At 31.8% G+C, this 21,793-nt stretch overlaps 1 protein-coding gene across 2 annotated transcripts; it reads left to right on the top strand.

Annotated features, from left to right (window-relative positions):
• Window positions 1-3,380: 3,380 nt before the first annotated feature.
• LOC112000640 (beta-amyrin synthase) lies at window positions 3,381-21,207 on the top strand. 2 transcript variants are annotated; one of them, XM_065763265.1, is made up of 18 exons: window positions 3,381-3,596; window positions 10,524-10,709; window positions 10,848-10,937; window positions 11,127-11,324; window positions 11,470-11,554; window positions 11,798-11,964; window positions 12,069-12,260; window positions 12,349-12,462; window positions 12,574-12,693; window positions 12,782-12,904; window positions 12,997-13,095; window positions 14,308-14,343; window positions 15,949-15,960; window positions 16,674-16,864; window positions 16,960-17,139; window positions 20,382-20,460; window positions 20,554-20,637; window positions 21,024-21,207. In XM_065763265.1, exons 1-18 carry the CDS (start codon window positions 3,396-3,398, stop codon window positions 21,144-21,146), a joined length of 2,280 nt encoding a protein of 759 aa, XP_065619337.1. In that variant the 5' UTR covers window positions 3,381-3,395; the 3' UTR covers window positions 21,147-21,207. The 2 variants fall into 2 exon arrangements, with proteins under 2 accessions (XP_065619337.1, XP_065619336.1); XM_065763264.1 differs by lacking the exons at window positions 15,949-15,960; window positions 20,382-20,460; window positions 20,554-20,637; window positions 21,024-21,207 and adding exons at window positions 16,480-16,499; window positions 17,629-17,690; window positions 17,823-17,906; window positions 18,270-18,463 and having other exon boundaries at window positions 16,676-16,864; window positions 16,960-17,159.
• The last annotated feature ends 586 nt before the right edge of the window (window positions 21,208-21,793 follow it).

Genomic DNA, 21,793 nt, shown 5'->3' with positions numbered 1-21,793 from the left:
GTTCACTTGACATATAAATTTTAAAATTAGATAAGACACGTGACACAAAATTGGACTTTAATTTAAAATTTAATTGAATTTTCTCTCAGTTTTACCTATATATATATATATATATATAGATATATATAGACTAGTACTAGTATGTAACCTATGCTTACACATGGGAGTTTGTCAATTGTGTAAGCACGGGAATTCGTCAATTGTCATGGTGCCATAGGTTATTTTATATTTTATTTCATTTATAATTCTTGTTCCTTAAGTCGTAGGATTAGTTAAAAATCATGATAACGTTCTATTAGTAAGATATAACAACACTTATTTCGTTTTATTTTTTATTTGTGTTAATCTTCGACATTATTTTTTTTAAGAATTGTGGCAACTTCTTTGCATTTTTTTAAGAAGTCTTTTAGTTATAGGATAATGAAATTCCTTCTAGAGAAATACATTTTTTTAAAAAAAGTTTTTTAGTAGTATGACAATAATTTTATAAAGTTGGCTATGCCACCTGCTAAACGTATACCAAATTAGCTATTTCACTTTATATAATTTATATAAACCATACGGTTGTCACCAATCTTAGCCAAACAAAGAGAAAGTACATAGGGTGATAATTTTAGAGTGCTCATAGTAGAAATAGAACCAACTATCATCAAAAGTTTAGACAAAATGTTAATGATATAAAACTGTCAAATCATACAGCACTCATAACCCACCCAAACCCCCAGAAAACCCCAGAAAACCTGCACGTATAAAACACAATTGCTAAATAAACTTCAATTGGTTTGGGTAAGAAAAAACTCTATGCTTCAAGTCCATCACAAAAAAACAAAACAAAAATCACAATGGCGTTAAATTAGGGAAATCTTACTGATATACATCCATTAAGGCAGTTGACAGTACATCTCTCTGTTCTTCAAAGCCACAGCTAACCAAAACAGCACATGCCATGGAAGAGTTGCAAAAAAAATGAAAGTAAGAAAAAAGTATAGAATGCGTTTAATTTTTAGTTTCCTTTTTTCTTTTTCTTTTTCATATTTTTAATAATTTTGTAGAATGTTGAAATCTCAAATTAGTGTGAAAACACTAGTGCTTCTTTAGACCCCAAATTGAAAATTACGGCTAGATTGCTTTTACCCTAATTTCTCAAAAGTGTGTAATAAGAGTAAATAAGCGCAATATGCCGATAACACTACTCTAAGCCATATCCAACCACAATGAACAATAAAAGTAAAGCTTAAAGAGTAGGGAAGAGAAATAAAAACATAAGATAACACTAAGTTATGTTATCGAAGAGAAAACCGAAGAACTAGGCGAAAAACCCCTTCGTGACCCTCCAAGTCAAAATTGATCCACTAGTAAATATAGTTGAAGTACACAAATAACAAAAGACCCTCCAAGCCTAGTCTATCCTATATACTTGAGCCTTCCAAACTCCTGCTATTAACAGACTTCTCGGAATCTTGTCTTCACTAGCTTTCCAGATCCCGCAATTCAACCCGATTGCATTTACCACTAAATGGCTCCTTCCAATGCTTCCCAACGACATCGAAATTTTACTCAACACTCAGATTGGGTGTGGTAAGTGTTTGGCCTAAGAATCTCTCAACAATGTAGAGATTGAGAGGTAGGAGTAAAGGAAAACTAAGAGAAAATGTGTAGATAATTGTGGGTATAACAATCTCTAACTCCCAAGTGTATTTGCTAGGGTTTTCTTTCTAAAAACACTCCTTACAATTCGTAGGTAATGAGAATATTTGTAGTATGGGTAAAGAATTTGGTAAAGCACTTTATCTTTTTGCCAAACAGAATGTTTCACGAGTACCTCGCGAGATGGCCCTTTTCGCAAAACACTCACAAACTTAATAGCCTATCATGAGTTTTCAGCTTCTAGTCATGTGCTTCACACGTGGCCTTTTCACGGGTTGGGCTAGCAACCTCTCAAGGATCTAGAGATGGAGCGATAGGAGTTAAGGAAAACCACAAGAAAATGTGTAGATGATTGTGGGTATAACAATCTCTAACTCTCAAGTGTATTTTCTAGGGTTTTCTCTCTGAAAAGTACTCTTTACACTTTGTGGGTAATGAGGGTACATATAGTGTGGGTAAAGACTTGGTAAAGGAAAACACAACTTTTTCCAAATAGAAACTTTCGTGGGTCCTACGTGGGTTGGCCCTTCCCACGAGACAGTCACGAAAATGACAGTCTGGCATGATTATTCATCTTCCAGTCATGTGCTCTACACATGGCCTTTTCAAGGGTTGCTTCTCATGAAGGACTCACGAGCTAGTCACGAAATCCACTTGTTCAACTTTTAAAGCTTAATTCTTCACTGATCTCTCACACTTATCCCTTACAATTAAACCCACATACATACAGGGAAAATGACTAAGGAAATTGCAATCAAATTTGGTATGGAATTAAAGCCAACACAATATAGTTGGAAATTACAACTTTATAGAACCAATAGCACTTACTGTTATGAAAGTGTTGTATAAATATTATGGACGTAATACTTTTTATTTTAATTATACCAACTATCATATTAATTGACTTATTGACTTAACATCTATCTTCTTAATGGAGATAGATGAAAATAACATTTTGAAAATGATTTCAAATGTGAAATAAAATTTTTTGAACATTAGAGAGAAGTATGAAACCCTATGAATAAGGGATTTTTTTTTTTTTTAAAGAGGAAAATTAATTAAATAAAAAGGGACAATTAAAAGTAAGATTTAGTAAAGTTTTATTATTTATGAAAATCCTATAAGGAATATTTTTATTTTACGTTACATTTGACTTTGCATAAGATATTTTGTTTCAACTTTTGCATACACTAAAAATTGATTAGTGTCTTGCTTTAATGATAAAGATATATAATTAGAAACATACGCCATAGGTTATGAAACTCTCTAAAAATTAAAAAATAAACATGGGTTTAAATCACACTAAATAATCAATATTTTAATTTTAATTGCTTAGCTAGAGAGATAGACAACGAATTAATGTTAATATGTTAACATTTAAGCCGAGGGAGAGAGAATAACAAATGGGTATAGGTTTTTCTATATAAAGGGAGCTTTCAACATGCCGATGGAAGACCACAAAACTACGCAGGTCTACTTTTGTTCGTCTTGTCTTGTAGGCCAATTCCACATTGGTCTGAAGTTCCAGACACACAACACCTGCCTTGAGTGCTACAGCCTTGAGAAGTGCAACACCACAATATCTTGAGGTAGACCCATATGTATATAATGTAAATGGTCATTTAGAAGTTCTTTTTGAAGGGTTATAATTATTTTGTACAATCCTAACTTTGATGTTAAAATTATGAGTGCTGAAAGATTGGTCATAGTCACTGGCAGCCGTGCAGTTCTATTGAAGCTAAGACAGAATGTGGAGGCTGAAGATAGGAGAGGGTAGCAATGATCCTTACCTCTTTAGCACAAATAACTTCGCTGGAAGACAAACATGGGTGTTTGACCCTGAAGCTGGTACCCCAGAAGAGCGAGCTGAGGTTGAAGAGGCTCGCCAAAATTTCTACAAGAATAGACGTCAAGTCAGGGCCAGCAGTGATCTTATATGGCGAATGCAGGTACCCTTCAAGCCTCCTATCGTCCTAGCTCTCCTCTCTCCAATTTATACTGATATGGTTTTCTCCACAGTCCAAGTAGTGATTTTTGCTTTTTTAGCTATGAGTTTTTAACTTTGTATTTTGTATGGTTAAATCCAATACATCCTATATATAGAAGTTCAACCATTGTATTGAAATTTTCACTTACTAATTATTATTATTATTTTTAGTAATAATCGCATCTTTATAGTTATAGATTCTCTTCCTCCATTTGTTTCTGAAAGTAAGCTAGATCATTTACGATTCAAATTTTGTTTTTCTGTATCAAGGTTAATTTACTTGATATATAACTGTTACTTTCTTCTTCTTTTCATGTTTTCCTTCGTTAATATGAAACGGGGGAAAGCCAGAATCTTAATTGAGGTGAGTCAAAGTTTGAAAATACTTTTTTCCATAAAAATCCAAACCAATATCCATTTTGTATTAACAAATTATTAACAAAATAATAAATACAATAATTGTTTTTGAATACATTGCAACACAATTTTCTATCATAGTGGAACTTGACTTCTTTTAAAATAAATTAATGAGAGAAGTAGATTGTGGATATTAGTCATACATAACCGCATGAGTAAAAAAATTATATTAAGTAGATATAAAAAATTTGACAAAATTTAGTTACAAAGTTGATCGTAGCCTAAGGCTATAACATTACTCAATATTGTTAACATTTTTACATATTTTAAAAATCTAACAATTGGATTGCATGTTCTTTGCACTCTTAACACACATGTCAAATTTTGTGCCAATAGGGTATTATTTACTATATGATCTATACGATTATATTTATGCATAATTTTAAACTACAAAACTTGTAATTTAAACAATTTCTTGATGACATTGCTATTGATCTTTAATTTTCTAGAAATTTTACAAATATAGAGGATATATGAAGAAAATGTAATTCAACAATGGATTTGTCGAAATTCACCTCCAATAAAAAGATATTCAGTAAAGTTGTGGCCTCAAGCTACAATGAATTTTGTAACTAAACTTTGTTAAAAAAAAAAATAATAATGAATTAATGAGAGAAGTAGGCCAAAAGAATAAATAAGTATTAAGTTTAGGATAAAGTTTAGTTACAAAATTGGTTATAGCCTAAAACTACAACCTTACTCAATCAAATAAGCATTACTACATATTTTGAAAATTTAATAACTAAATTATAGATTATTTACTTTCTTAATACACATGTCAAATTTTGTGTTAATCGAATATTATTTACTATATGATTTATAAGCTTATATTTTATGCATAATTTTAAATTACAAAAATTTTCAATTTAAACAATTTATTAATGATATAGCTATTGATCTTTAATTTTCTAAAATTTTTGCAAGTATAGATGATATAAGAAGAAGATGTAATCCAATGGTAGATTTGTCAAAATTTCACCTCCAAAATATATTAAGTAAGGTTGTAGTCTAATGTTACAACCAATTTCCTAGTTAAACTTTGTCCTTAAGTTTAAATGACACAACCACCAAAGCAATTTAATGCTTTCGAATTAAACTCAGTGAAAGCTCAAATTTGTGTAAAAACAAAAGAGCTTGTTTAGACCCCCCCAAATTAAAATTACGGCTAAATCATTTTTACTCTAACTTATACTAAGTGTAGAACAAGTGTAAAGAAGCACAAACAACTGTTATCACTACCCTAAGCCATGTTCATCTATTATCAACAATAAAAGGAAAGATTAAGAGTAGGGAAAAGAGATGCAAATACTAGATAACACCGAGACGTGTTATCAAAGAGGAAACCAAAGAATTCAGCGAAAAACCTCTCTGCGACCCTCCAAGTCGAAATCGATCCACTAGAGAATAAAGACCCTCCAAGTACAAAAGACCCTTCAAGCCTAGTCTACCCTATGTACTTGAGCCCTCCAAGCTCCTGTTACCAACTAACTTCTCGAACCCTTGTCTTTTCTAGCTTTCCGGATCCCTCAATTCAACCCGATTGCATCTACCAATGAATGGCTCCTTCCAATGCTTTCCAGCAGTGCCAAAATCTCACTTACCTCTCAAGGATATAGAGATGAAGAGGTAGGAGTTGAGGACAACTATAAGAAAATGTGTAGATGATTGTGGGTATGACAATCTCTAACTTTCAAGTGTATTTTCTAGGTTTTCTCTTTGAAAATCACTCCTTACAATTTGTGAGTAATGAGGATATATATAGTGTGGGTAAAGACTTGGTATAGAGATGGAAAGGTAGGAGTTGAGGAAAACTACAAGGAAATGTGTAGATAATTGTGGGTATGACAATTTCTAACTCTCAAGTGTATTTTCTAGGATTTTCTCTCCGAAAAGTACTCTTATAATTTGTGGGTAATGAGGATATATATAATGTGGGTAAAGACTTGGTAAAACAAAACTTCACTTTTTGCCAAACAGAGAGTTTCAAGAGTCTTTCATGGGTTGGCTTTACTCGCAAGACACTCGCGAAAACCTCCAACCTAGCATGACTCTACATCTTCCAATCATGTGCTTTACATGTGGCTCTTTCATGGATAAGCTTCTCATGAGGCACTCACGAAAACCACTTGTTCATCCTTTGAAGCTTGAGTCTTCACACTATCTCACACTTATCCCTTAAAATCAGAAACCCACATACATACAGGGAAAAATGATTAAAGAAATTACAATCAAATTTGGCACGGAATTAAATCCAACCCAAAATAGTTGTAAATCACAACTTTACACTCATGTACAATCCACAAAATATAGAGCGATTTTAAGACCACAAACTATTCCACAATTTTAATGTGACATACTATAAGTGATTGCCTATCACTTAGACATGAATTCGCCATTTTTTTTCCATGATTCACACTCTGCCACGTTATAGTTGTTGCAAAAAAGTTATGTAATACTTTGTAGTAATAGATATTTTCCAAAATAAAATACATTAGGTAAATATGGCAAAATGGGTTAAAATTTGCTGACCCAACTCGAAAATATCTGACTCAAATCCAAATATTTTTACTCAAAGCACAAACAAGTTGACCAGTGACCTGACTCAACTTTTTTTTTTTCGTAGATCAACCTGAACCTGAACCATTTTTAAAACATTTTTTTTTTGTAGAAAAACATTAAGACATTATTGATTTAATTGTTTGTTGTGAGTTTTACAATATACAAGTCAAACTCAATTGGCAATATGTAATGGACATTATTATTATTAATTTATATATATACATATATATAAATAAAAATAATAAATAAAAAAACGTACATCAATTTTTTTTACCTTATTTGGATAATGCCATTTAGAAATACTTGTTTAACATCATTTAGATAATGACTTTAAGGAAACAATTGAGAACTTTACATAACTGCATGCAAATGAATCGAAATATGAATGATTGAGGCATTCTGTAATGAGTAAAGATTTTAAATATCAAATAACAAAATACATGCCAAGATAATTTGATTATAGTAGAGTTAAAAACATATATTTAAAATTATAGACATAGATGAGAAACATTCAATAGTATGAAAAGAGTGAAGCCAAAATATACGAATGAAATTAGCATAAATTATGGATGCTTAGTCCTATTTTAACAATTCAAATCCAAAATAAACGACTTTTCAAAATAAATTATGTTATTTTCTAGAGTGTGTGTTGCTTAACAATGACATGATTTTCATAAAAGAAACCATGTATTAATAAGTAAACAATCAAAATTTAATGTACATTCTCAATTTGAAATAGAGTGCCAACCACAATTGATATTAGAATTTAAAATTAGCTTTCAAGATTGAAAATTTTTTACATGATTTAATTCTTTATCAAATTAGTTATCCAATAAGGCATTTGCAATTTTGTTTTATGTTTTGGGATGTTGATATTGAGTAAAAATGAAACCTTGTGTGTTTGTTTTAATTATCTTTTGCACTATTTTGTTTAGTAAGTTATGTTAGAATTTGTATAATTTTAAAATTATTGAATAAGTATTAATTTGTTTAACTAAACTCATTTTTTATATTAGTGTTGAATTCAAAGTAATGCATTTTATATCAAGTCATTTGTTGCATTACTGTCCAAATGGCAAATACATTTATTTTTCTTTAAAGTAAAATGCTCATGTGAAAAATATCGGTCGACCCACCCAACCCACAATCTAATGAACCTGACCCATCCCTAACCCGCTTAAAATGAATCATTTTGACTTGGAATACGGTTAGCCCGACCTAAACTACCCGTTTGCCACGTCTAATCTCCTAATAAATCTGCTGCAATTAAATTCAAGTAGGTGGGATACTAAAAAGCAATCACATATGTGGATATGGACATATTCAATCACACAAGTAAACAATTTATAATAAGTAGAAATAGGGTCTTATTAATGGGTGCTCTTAGGCCAATTTTAAAGGTTGTTGCATTTGATTCTGACATGAAAGTGGTGGGTTTGTTAAATTAGAATGAACATGTAAAGTAGGAAGGTGAGAGATGTGATATGCAAATGGGTGGTAAAAATAAAAGATTTTTTTTTCCTTTTGTATGTGATAGTGGCTAAAGAGAGTTGAGATAGTAGTGGGTTGTTGTAGTTATTTTACATTGCTATCCCTAGTATGGATGCAATTTTAACATGTTCAAATGAGGGCAATTTTGTACTGTAAGAAGTTGAAAACCAATTGGACATTTGAATTTATCGATTGGGATAAGAATTGTGATAAGTAAAAAAAAAAAAAAAAAATTTGAGATTTGAACAAAAGAAAGATGATAAACGTTAGTGTGGATGGATGAGGATTTGTGATAACTGTATACAATTTGGATTAAANTTTGAGATTTGAACAAAGAAAGATGATAAACGTTAGTGTGGATGGATGAGGATTTGTGATAACTGTATACAATTTGGATTAAAAAATTTTGGAATATTTTAAAGAATTTAAAATTTAAAAGAAAAAAAAATTTTGGGATAAGACTGAAAAACGTCTAAGTATTACATTTGTTTTTAGCTAAACACGTTTTATTTTTATTATTGTTTTTTTTTTCATTTTGTACGTGAGAGGTAGTGGTTCTTTTTTTTTTTTTTTTGAAGAAGTATATTTGTATTTTTCTTTTTGATAAACATAATCGAAGTATTTGAATTCAAATAGATAACAGATACAGATAGGAATCAGACATTTGAATACAAATTGATCGTGAGAATAAGGTTTTTTTTTTTTTTTTGGTATTTTGTTCTCTTTGATAAACATAATTGAAGTATTTGAATTATTATTATTTTGATAAAACATAGTTGAAACCCAAAAAAAAAAAAAATTTATTTTTAGCTAAATACGTTTTGTTTTTTTTTTTTTTTTTTTTTTTTTTTTTTTTTTTTTTTGTACGTGAGAGGTAGTGGGATCTTTTTTTTTTTTGAAGAAGTAAATTTGTATTTTTCTTTTTGATAAACATAATTAAAGTATTTGAATTCAAATAGATAATAAATACATATAGGGATCAGACATTTGAATACAAATGGGTGAAGAGAAAAACATTTTGTTTTTCCCCTTGTATATGTACATAATTGATTTTTTTTTTTTTTTTCCTTTTGTACGTGAGAGTTAGTGGTTTTTTGTTTTTTTTTTTTTTTTGATGAACATAATTGAAGTATTTGAATTTAAATATATAACAAATAAAGATAGGATCAGACATTTGAATACAAATGGGTGGAGAGAAAAAAAAAAATCCATGTGTACGTACATTATTGAATTTTTATTTATTTATTTTTTTTATATAGAACATAATTGAAGTATTTGAATTCAAATAAATAACAAATATAGATAAGAATCAGATATTTGAATTTTTTTTTTTTGTTATGTGAGATAGAATTACCGGTTCAACCTTTTTGCTTTTTTGTAGGAGCGAAAAAACTGTTTTTTTTTTCTTGTGTACGTACATAATTGATTTTTTTTTTTATAAAAAATATTTGAAGTATTTTTTTTATAAATATAATTGAAGTATTTGAATTCAAATAAATATCAAATATAAATAAGAATCAGATATTGAAAAAAAAAAATTGTACGTGAGATAGAATTACTCGTTTAACCTTTTTGCTTTTTTGTAGGAAATAAAATTAAACTAAAGAATATGTTATTTCAGAATTTGTATGAGGATATTTTGGTACACCAAAAGTTGAAGACAAAACAAGGGAATCGTCTTATTAATAGTATAAATTAATCCTAACATAAATTTAGTTAGCTATAGCTAATCATGCGTCAACTCCATTAGGACCTTTAATTCCATATAGATATTGTTCATTTTGAAAAATCAAGAATAAATAAATTAAAAAAATTAAAATCAATTTAAGAGAAAACCGCCTATGATTACACCTAAACTAAGTGACCGTAATCATTTGATCACATGAAATTAAAACTTTGAACCTGCAACTGGAAACCTTAATTTCATATGTGAACCTTAAATTTGAGATCAAAGTACTTAGATCATTGGAAGCGACAAATTATTCTAATTCCTAATCATAATTCAAAATGTTTTCAATTCATTGATTACTCTCAAATGAGTCAAATCTATATTAATTTTACCCAATTGAAGTTAGAAAAACCTAATGTTTTTTTTTTTTTTAAGAAAAAGAAAAAAGAAAAAAGAAAAACCTAATTAGATGTACTGGTTACATATTATGGATCCAATTGTATTTAAAATTTACAAGAACGAAACAAAGCACTAAGAAAAAGTGAATTGGATTCGTTAAAAGGGGGAAAAAAAAAAAAAAAAAAAACTAACAAACCTTGGTATCTTTTAGTGTTCAAGTGAATTGGTTAAAAAGTGTCATTGCTCAATGAAATTCTATGGTATTAGTCAGTTTTGCTACTGCTCTTACTTCTAAAGCCTTAGAAATTGTTGACACTGACACCATCCTTTCTTTAATTTACAAAATTATTGCAGTTTTTGAGGGAGAAAAAATTCAAACAAACAATTCCACCAGAAAAGATAGAGGATGGAGAAGAAATCACTGATGAAAAGGCCACAAATGCATTGAGGAGGGCTGTCCATTTCTCTGCAGCCTTGCAGTCTAGTGATGGTCACTGGCCCGCTGAAAATGCTGGCCCGATGTTTTTCGTTCCACCCTTTGTGAGTTATATTGTTGTCATTATTGTTCAAAATTGTGATCATCATAGACTAGTTAATGACATGCCTGCCACTGAATCATTTTGGTGTTCATCTTCATCTAACTGCTAATTTTCTTTATTAAATCCAAAAAATATGCAGGTAATATGTTGCTACATTACAGGACATCTTAATACAATGTTCCCTGCTGAATATCGAAAAGAAATCCTTCGTTACGTATACAATCATCAAGTACATATTCTTTGATGTTTTATAGAATAAGTAATTAGAGTTTTTGTGGAATTTGTTACTTTAGTCTTTAATTTCTTCTTCTTTTTAATTTTAATTTTTTTTTTTTTAAGTTCAAACTTCATGTATAACAACTATGCTAAAAAATATTCAGCAAAAAGCTATGTTATTAATTTATCATTATTAAAATAGAATGAAGATGGTGGCTGGGGATTACACTTGGAAGGTCACAGCATCATGTTTGGCACAGTTCTCAACTACATTTGTATGCGTATACTTGGGGAAGGACCTGACGGTGGTGAGGACAATGCTTGTGCAAGAGCACGGAAGTGGATCCTTGATCGTGGTGGTGCTACACACATACCCTCTTGGGGAAAGAACTGGCTTTCCGTATGTCTTTTTCTGCAAAGTTTCATATCAAATTATAGTTATACATTGATAATAATTTGTATTGTAGATTAAAATCTAATTGCATTGCTTTCACCAAGAATGATGACTATTTGCTGGTAATTAACTCTATTTTGCAATGTTGTAGATACTTGGCGTGTTTGAATGGACTGGATGCAATCCAATGCCACCAGAATTTTGGCTCCTTCCTTCTTTTCTTCCCATTCATCCAGGTTCACACAATATGTACTTATTGCTTCATTAAATAGATCATATTTTACAATTCTTTGTAATTTTGATCCTTCTTACATAGTGGAATGTTTTTGAACACAGTTAGGATAATGTAGAAATAAGGTTTGCCCTTCTATTAGATGCCTCTGCAACTGCTCAGGATTTACTCTTCTTCGACAATAGAACTTTCTATATTTTTATTTTAGTTAAAACTATATCAAGGGTCTCTTGTGCCTAAACTGTAGCCAAAATGTGGATCTATTGTCGGTTGGTGTACATGCCCTTTTCGTACATATACGGGAAAAGATTTGTTGGTCCAATTACACCTCTAATTCTTCAATTAAGGGAGGAGCTCTATACTCAGCCTTACAATGAAATTAAATGGAAGAAAGTGCGGCATCTATGCGCGAAGGTGAGTTTACCTAATTTTATCCTCATGGTCGATATGTGTGCATTCACATATAGGCTCTTTATAATTTCTTCATATGCATTGGTTCTTCAAAACTATTATTACAGGAGGATCTCTACTATCCCCATCCTTGGTTACAAGATCTGCTTTGGGATAGTCTATACGTATTAACTGAGCCTCTTCTTACTCGTTGGCCCTTAAATAAGTTGGTCAGAGAGAAGGCTCTTCAAGTAACAATGAAGCATATTCATTATGAAGATGAGATTAGTCGATACATTACCGTTGGAGTAGTGGAAAAGGTAATTAGATTCTATAGTCAAGAATATCGATTAACATGGCTAATTTAGGCTTTATAACATCAATACTAAAGCCAGTTGCACTTAACAGGCAATATGTTTGCTTGCTTGTTGGATTGAAGATCCAAATGGGGATTATTTCAAGAAACATCTTGCTAGGATGAAAGATTTCATATGGATTGCTGAAGATGGAATCAAGATGCAGGTTAGTACACGTTTTTGTAAAACAATTGTGGAACATTTTACCTATTTTGTGAAGACTTAAATTTGTGTTTATATTGAACATTTTACCTTGATTTATGTCATCTATATGCAGAGTTTTGGTAGTCAATTGTGGGATGCGAGCTTGACTATTCAAGCTCTTCTTGCTAGTGATCTCACTAATGAAATTGGACCTGTATTGGCAAAAGGGCACAACTTCATAAAAATATCACAGGTATGATTTTCAATTCTTAAAAAATGTCATTACCCTGTATTGATTCAAATATCTCAGATATGATTTTCAATTCTTAAACATTGTAAAGGTTAAGGACAATCCTTCTGGAGACTTTAGAAGAATGTATCGTCACATTTCTAAAGGATCATGGACTTTCTCTGATCAAGATCAAGGATTACAACTTTCTGATTGCACTGCAGAAGCTTTGAAGGTAACTAACTTTGTTTAATACTTGATTGAAAAATAGTGTTTCCCTTTACCCATAATCACTTCGTTTGTCACCAATTCTCCTTTGCTTTACAGTGCGGCTTGCTTTTCTCAATGATGCCACCAGAGATTGTTGGTGAGAAAATGGAACCTGAGCGGTTGTTTGATGCTGTGAATATCCTGCTTTCCTTACAGGTGAAGATTAACTTTCCCTAGTGGTGTATCTTTATGCATACTTATTTTGAATTTGTAGGCATGAATAGGTCATTTACGTTACATTATTACAATAATTCTAGGACCATAACTTTTCTCACAATTATTATATGTGTTGGGAAATTTAGACTCCGGTTGATAGAATTAATAAGTTTTAAACTCAAGTTGTTAATTAGATTTATTATGAATAAACCTTGTTTAAAAAAATAAAAATAAAATAAAAATAAAAATAAAAATAAAACATCAATGAAAGCTTGGATTTATGTGATAACACAAGAGCTTGTTTAGACCCCTAATTAAAAGTTACGACTAGATTGCTTTTACTCTTACTTAATCAAAGTGCCGAACAAGAGTAAATGTGCGCAATGAATCGATACTACTCTAGTGCATAAACATGAACAACAAACAATAAAAGTAAAGCACAAGAGTGAGGGAAGAGAGATGCAAACACAAGATAAACCAAGACATGTTATTGAAGAGGAAACCGAAGAACTCGGCAAAAAACCTCTCCGCGACCCTCCAAGTTGAAATCGGTTCACTAGAGAATAAAGATGAAGTACACGAATAAAAAATAAATAAAAAATTAAAAAAAAAAAAAAAAAAAAAAACCCTCCAAGCCTAGTCTACCCAATGTACTNACCTGAGCCTTGTTTATGCTGTGAATATCCTGCTTTCCTTACAGGGTGAAGATTAACTTTCCCTAGTAGTGTATCTTTATGCAACTTATTTTGAATTTGTAGGCATGTATAGTTCATTTATGTTACATTTAAATAATTCTACAACCATACTTTTCCCACAACTATTCTATGTGACTAAGTGTGAGTGGTGGAGAAAAAGTAATGGGTCAATGTAAATGTGATAGGCAACCAACCACCGTTTACCACATAAAGATAGCTGTGTTCAATGGTGTGGTAAATAGTTGTGGTTCTATAATAACTAACATTATTATGGATCAACATTTTTAACAAGAGAAAATAATAACGAAATTGAGAGAGACTTTTATTTCTAAAGCTTCTTCCCCAAAATTATCTTTAGTTTTAGTATTTTCTATTGTTATTAAAAATATAAAATAAAAAAATAAAATCAACTCTTTATGCATAATGAAATTCACTTTGAAGGAACTCTGTTAATTTTATTAATTAGTTGTTTGTTTATTTCCTTGTATTTTACTATGTTTATGTTGACAATGCAGAGAAAAATGGTGGTTTAGCAGCTTGGGAGCCTGCTGGAGCTGGGCATGGTTGATGTTAGTACCTTAATCATATTGGAATGATGTTGAAAAAGTCTATTGGAAATACATTAAATTATCTATGTCGAAATTAATGCTTAATTATCTTTTCATCAATAAGAATGGCCCTGTGGATGAATATCAACCTATTGATTAAAGATGAGAGATAGACACTTTAGATATTTGGTCATGTTTATAGGAGAGCGATTAGTGCACTGATGAGAAAAAATGAGTTGATTCAAGTTGAGAGAACAAAAAATTAGGGAGAGCATAAAATATTATTAATAGAATTAAGAAAAAATAAGACATGCCAATTAAGAAAGTAACAACAATATGAGTCATATGGCTTCAGATAAAATATATTTATTGAAAAAAAAAAGGCGAAAAGCACATTTTCGTCCCTACATTTTCACACGATTTCCATTTTGGTCCCTAAATTTTTTTTTTACCGCTTTTAGTCCCTATCCTGAAAAACGCCTATTTTTTTAGTCCCTGCCGTTACATCAGAGACGGAAAATGCTGACGTGGCAAACGGATGACACTGTTGGCTGACGTGGCCATTAAAATAATATAAAAAAATATTATTTGGTATTAAAAAAATTTAAAAATTAATTTATTAATTTTAACTAAGTAAAAAAAATTAAAAACAGAATTAAAAACAAAAAATTACATGGATTAAGATCTAAGAGGGTCAAGAACAAGAACAACAAGAACACAAATCCAAATCTAAAACACAAACTCAGAAATTAAAATCCAAAAACTAAAATCTCAAAACCATCATTTTCTCAAACCCAGCCAAATCATCAAATCCTTAAAACCCCAAAATACCAGATCAATCCAAAAATATAATGGAACCAATCCAAACAAAAAAATCTCAAACTCAGAAAAACCATCTCATGCAAGCAAACCCAGCAAACCACCTCAAACATGAGTCTTGGTCGATCTTATTTCAGCTCCCAAAAATCTCTTCCCACTGTCGGATGCCGATTCTCCTCCCTCCCATCGTAAATATCGATGTGAGCACGCCGCCGCCTCTTCCCTCATCTCGCCGCCGATCTGAGCACGCCACAACTCCCAAACCCAGTCGACTCTTCACCTCCCTTTCCCTCCCAAACCCATCCCGTCTCTTTGCCTCCCTTCCCCTCCCAAACCCATCCCGACTCATCAACTCCCAAAAATCTCTCCCTCGAACCGATCTAAGCATTCCGCCACCGCCGCTGATCTGAACCCAGCCGTCTCTTCCCGCATCTCGCCGCCGATCTGAGCACGCCACAAGACCCTTTGCCTCCCAAACCCAGTCGACTCTTCACCTCCCTTTCCCTCCCAAACCTATCCCGTCTCTTCGCCTTCCTTCCCCTCCCAAACCCATCCCGACTCATCAGCTCCCAAAAATCTCTCCCTCGAACCGATCTAAGCACTCCGCCACCGCCGCCGATCTGAACCCAGCCGTCTCTTCCCTCATCTTGCCCCATGGTTCACTTTTCTCAACCTTCTCTTTCTCTTCACAGTTTCCTTTTGTTAATTTCATAGATGATTTTGTGTGTACTGGTTTTATTAATTTTGTTGTTGTTGTTTTAGCCTCAAGGAGATTATATAGATCTTCACAGAAAGAGATATGGGTACTGCCTTGACCACTTCGAGCACAAGCTTGAGGTGGGTTTGCTGGGTTTGCTTGCTTGAGATGGGTTTTCTGAGTTTGAGATTTTTTTTTTTTGTTTGGATTGATGATTTTGGTGGGTTTGAAAAAATGGTGATTTTGAGATTTTAGTTTTTGGATTTTAATTTCTAAGTTTGTGTTTTTAGATTTGAGTTTGTATTCTTATATCTGAAATTGTGATCTTGGATTTGAATTTGTGGTTTTGTTGTTCTTGTTCGTGACCCTCTTAGATCTTAATCCATGTAATTTTTTGTTTTTAATTCTGTTTTTAATTTTTTTTTATTTAGTTAAAATTAATAAATTAATTTTTAAATTTTTTTAATACCAAATAATATTTTTTATTATTATTTTAATGGCCACGTCAGCCAACAGTGCCATCCGTTTGCCACGTCAGCATTTTCCGTCTCTGATGTAACGGCAGGGACTAAAAAAATAGGCGTTTTTCAGGATAGGGACTAAAAGCGGTAAAAAAAAAATTTAGGGACCAAAATGGAAATCGTGTGAAAATGTAGGGACGAAAATGTGCTTTTCGCCAAAAAAAAAATACAGGTGGCTGTCGAAACTTACTAGTCTATTGAGGATCCATAGTTGATCCTCACAAATTTTGGAACTAAGTCTTGATTATTGAATCATATATTTATGAAAAATTAATCATGTAATTGCTATCCCTCTCAGTTGCTTAATCCCATAGAATTCTTGGAGGATATTGTTACTGAGCATGAGTATGTTGAGTGCACTGCATCGACAATCCAAGCTTTTGTTTTGTTTAAGAAGTTGCACCCAAAGCATAGGAAGAGAGAGATTGACAGCTCCATTAGAAATGCGGTTAGAAACATTGAAGACACACAGAGGCCTAATGGTTCATGGTATGGTTCATTAAATATGTATTATTATAATTATTATTTTGGCTCTATATAGATGTATACTACAGAATAATTTACGTAATGAATCTTCTCTACAGGTATCGATTTTGGGGAATTTGTTTTATATATGGTACATGGTTTGCACTAGGTGGATTGGCTGCAGCCAGCAAGACTTACCACAATTGTCCTACTATTCACAAAGCTGTTGATTTTCTACTTAGAACACAAAAAGATGATGGTGGTTGGGGTGAAAGCTATCTTTCATGCCCAAACAAGATAGGATTTCACCAATCTATAAGCCTTCTGATTTTTTATCTTTTCATAATTAATATCTTTTCATTATGTATGTTAAAATATAAATAAATAAATAAAATATATCTATATATATATATATATATGTAGAAGGAAAAAAAAGTAAGAAAAGTATTATCGTGATTCCTCTGGATGAGCTAAGTTCATAGAGAAAAGCTTTTAGATGTTACACCATTAATGTGAAAAATATTAGAAAATAAAAAAATATTTTAGAAAATAAAATAAGATACCATCATTAGGACATGAGAAAAACATTTTGTTACAGATGATTGGTGCTAATATATTATCTTACGAATATTTTAGAAAATAAATAACATATAATATCCCATTAAAAAATAATTACATATTCTCGTGAATCTCAGGGATATGTGACTAGTTCTATATAATATCTTTGACAAAAAGTAAAATAACAAACTCTTTATGCTTAATTATATAGGAATATGTACCTTTAGAAGGAAATCGAACAAATTTGGTACAAACTGCATGGGCAATGATGGGACTTATTCATGCTGGACAGGTTAGTCTAGTTCAAAAATGATTTATTACATTTTGTGGGTTTTTTTTTTTTTTTTGTGCTAACCTATTACATTTTGTGGTATCATATGCTTTTCTTGAATAATTCTAATAGATACAATTTTACTTGTAATAGGCTAAAATAGACCCGAAACCTCTACATCAAGCAGCAAAGTTGATAATCAATTCTCAAATGGAAGATGGTGATTTCCCTCAACAGGTATCTTCTTATTTGGCATTGCTTTAAATAACATAAAGAAAGAAAAACATATTAACAAGAAAAATTGCCCTAAGGAAAATTGTTTTGCCCTTGTCTAGTAAATTTTGCAGTAGTTTGCCCAAAGATCCAACTTATTGAAGCATGACTTTCTATTTCAAAATTCAGATAGAAAGGGGAGAAAGGAAAATTAAAACATGTAGTAGATTATGCTTTAGTTTTACTTACAATAATTGTAGTAAGGAAAATTATTGAAGCTTGACTTTCTATTTCAGAATTCATTTTGAAAGGGGAGAAAGGAAAATTAAAATATGTAGTATATTTTGCTTACAATACTTTCTGACCACTTATCACATGTTATGATAGGAAACCACTGGAGTCTTCTTCAAGAACTGCATGTTACACTATGCAGCATATAGAAACATTTTTCCATTGTGGGCACTTGCAGAATACCACAAGAGTGTTCCATTGCCATCCAAAACTATGTAACTCAAATGCATAGCGAATTGTTAGTTCTGTTGGAACCATTTAGTTTTTTGTATCTTATCCATCAATAACTTCTCTCTCTCTTTCACAGCAATTTGATGACTGTATAGAAGTTTATTAAATGCACCTGAATAAATGGGAGTAAGATTTACAATATTATATGAAAAGATTGTTGTTTGTGACTATAAAGTTGTGATTTACAACTATTTTGTGTTGGCTTTAATTCCGTGCCAAATTTGATTGTAATTATGTTCAATCTTATATACCCTGTATTTTCTGTGGGATTTCATTATAAGAGTTGTGTGTGAGAGAGAGTGTGAAGACTCAAGGCAAAGTGAAGAGAAAAGAAGTTTTTACGGGTAGCTCGCGAGAAGCCTTCCCGCGAAGTGAAGCATGTGCTCAGCACATAACTGGAATGCAAAGAGTTATGACAGATGGTGACAGCTGGGTTTCGCGAGTGTCTCGTGGGTAAGGCTTTCCCGCGAGATACCCATGAAATATTCTGTTTTGTCAATTTGTTATATCTGTTACACCCTGTCCCTAACCACACTATATATACCCATATTACCCACAGATATTGAGGAGTGCTTTCAGAGAGAAAACTCTAGCCACAACCCTTGAGAGTGAGAGATTGTTATACCCACAATTCTCTACACAATCCATTGTGGTTTTCCTCAACTCCTACCTCTCCATTTCCATATCCTTGAGAGGTTGATAGCCTAAACACTCACCACACCCATTCTGAGTGTCAAGTGAGGTTTTGGTACTGCTGGGAAGCATTGGAAGAAGCCAAGTTTTGGCGGATGCAATCGGGCGTATTGCGGGATCCGAAGAGCTAAACAAGACACGGTTCCAAAAAGCCTTGTTGGAGTAGGAGTTTGGAGGGTGTAAGGTTGAATTTAATCAACCATTGTTGGCTTTATTCTGTGCCAAATTTTCTTGTAATTCAACATTTAGAAACTCTGTATTAGATGGGAATCATGTAAGGACCCATATGTAGTAGATACCTACAAATAGGGGGAAATTTTCCAAACTATCATTAATTTTTATCAACTATTTCGTTAGTACTTTAATCAGAAAAATCACGAGGATACATTTTGTGAAAGAGCTATAAAAAAAAAATATTTTGTTAGTAAGCATGGTTTTGAAACTAATTATAAAACTAACATATCAAGTCATTGAGACTTGAGTTCTAGTGCTGATGTGGAACAATTTATCCACGTGGAACTTGAGTTTTTTAAACTCAAGTTCTATAGAAGTAGATCTGAAGAAGGAAGAAAAAGAAGAACAGAGGAACAAAGGACCAAATTTAGAAGAACAGAAGACCATATCCGGAAGGAAGAAGAAGAAGATCCAAATCCGGAAGGGAAAAAAAGAAGAAGAAGAATAGAGGACCAGATCTGGAAGGAAGAAGAAGAAGAGGAACAAATGTATGTAGAGAATGATGGAACTCGAGTTCCACGTAGATTTCTTTTTCCATGTCAGATTGCTATCACTTGTAACTCGAGTCTCAGAAACTCGAGTTCCATCTTTGAACTTGAGTTTTAGACATTTGAGATACTAGTTGGCTAAATAATTTTGCAAGCTTGACAACTAACTAAAATGTTACAAAAATGATGCTAAATGCACCCAATATATATGTAGAAGGAAAAAAAAGGTAAGAAAAGTATTATCATGATTCCTCTGGATGAACTAAGTTCATAGAGAAAGCTTTTAGATGTTACACCATTAATGTGAAAAAATTAGAAAATAAAAAAATATTTTAGAAAATAAAAATAAGATACCATCATTAGGACATGAGAAAAATATTTTGTTACAGATGATTGGTGGTAATATATTATCTTGCGAATATTTAGAAAATAGATAACATATTATATGTCATTAAAAAATAATGACATATTCTCATGAATCTTGTGGATATGTGACTAGTTCTATATAATATCTTTGACAAAAAGTTAAAATAACAAACTCTTTATGTTTAATTATATAGGAATATGTACCTTTAGAAGGAAATCGATCAAATGTGGTACAAACTGCATGGGCAATGATGGGACTTATTCATGCTGGACAGGTTAGTCTGTTGTTCAAAAACAGTTTATTACATTTTGTGGTATCATATGCTTTTCTTGAATAGTTCTAACAGATACAGTTTTACTTGTAATAGGCTAAAATAGACCCAAAACCTCTACATCGCGCAGCAAAGTTGATAATCAATTCTCAAATGGAAGATGGTGATTTCCCTCAACAGGTATCCTCTTATTTGGCATAGCTTCAAATAACATAAAATAAAAATAAAAAGATATTAACAAGAAAAATTGCACTTAGGAAAATAGTTTTTCCCTTGTCTAGTATATTTTGCAGTATTTTGCACAGTGACCCAACTTATTGAAGCATGACTTTCTATTTCAGAATTCAGGTAGAAGTGGGAGAAAGGAGAATTAAAACATGTAGTATATTATGCTTTAGTTTTACTTACAATGCTTTAGTTTTATTTACAATTATTGCCGTAAGGAAAACTATTGAAGAATGACTCTCTATTTCAGAATTCAGGTAGAAAGGGGAGAAAGGAAAAATAAAATATGTAGTATGTTTTGCTTACAATACTTTCTAACCACTTATCACATGTTATGATAGGAAACCACTGGAGTCTTCTTCAAGAACTGCATGTTACACTATCCAATGTATAGAAACCTTTTTCCATTGTGGGCACTTGCTGAATACCGCAAGAGTGTTCCATTGCCATCCATAACTATGTAACTCAACGATGCATAGCGAATTGTTAGTTTTATTGGAACCATTTAGTTTTCTGTGTCTTATCCATCAATTGTTGCGAAAGCATAACTTCACTCTCTCTTTTGCAGCAATTGATGAATGTATAGAAGTTTATTAAATGCACCTCAATAAATGGGAGTATGATGTACAATATTATATGAATATCACTACAAAAAAGATTGTTGTTTGTGATGAAACTTTTTCGACGACAACAAAAAACTGTCGTAAAAACTAGCTTTTTCAATGACAAGTCTCTTTCATCGAGTATTACTCGTCAAATATTAAAACATTTGTGGCAGCAAAATAAGTTTGTCGAAAATGCTTATTATTTTTGTCGAAAATATGCTTTGTTTTGGGGAGAAGTGTTCCTGCCTTACTTTCTACGACGGCATAAAAATGTTCATCGCTTATAAAGTATTATTTACAACGACCGAAGAAAAACCGTTAGAACTATTAATACTTGTGACAGCTTTTGTGCATCAAAAATATTATGATATAAAAGAATGTATTAGTGACAAACATTTTTTTTTTTTTTTTTGGAGAAAAATTAGTGACAAACATGAAGCCACCGCAAATGGTAAAATATTTTGGAGGGAAAATTCTCCCCATACTTTTCACACATTTGTGACAAC

This window comes from Quercus suber, unplaced genomic scaffold (genome assembly GCF_002906115.3).
Source record: "Quercus suber isolate HL8 unplaced genomic scaffold, Cork oak 2.0 scaffold_500, whole genome shotgun sequence".
Lineage (NCBI taxonomy): Eukaryota > Viridiplantae > Streptophyta > Magnoliopsida > Fagales > Fagaceae > Quercus > Quercus suber.
The sequence above is the reverse complement of the archived record's forward strand: the minus strand, read 5'-3'. Positions and strand labels throughout refer to the sequence as shown.

What these genes read in the sequence shown, in the direction of transcription:
- LOC112000640 (XM_065763264.1), top strand. Translation starts at nt 3,396, where the DNA reads ATGTGGAGGCTGAAGATAGGAGAGGGTAGCAATGATCCTTACCTCTTT. An exon ending in GGGGAAAGAACTGGCTTTCC is followed by an intron (nt 11,325 to 11,469) that starts GTATGTCTTTTT and finishes GCAATGTTGTAG; the next exon opens with ATACTTGGCGTGTTTGAATG. An exon ending in GGACCAAAATGGAAATCGTG is followed by an intron (nt 16,500 to 16,675) that starts TGAAAATGTAGG and finishes TCCCTCTCAGTT; the next exon opens with GCTTAATCCCATAGAATTCT.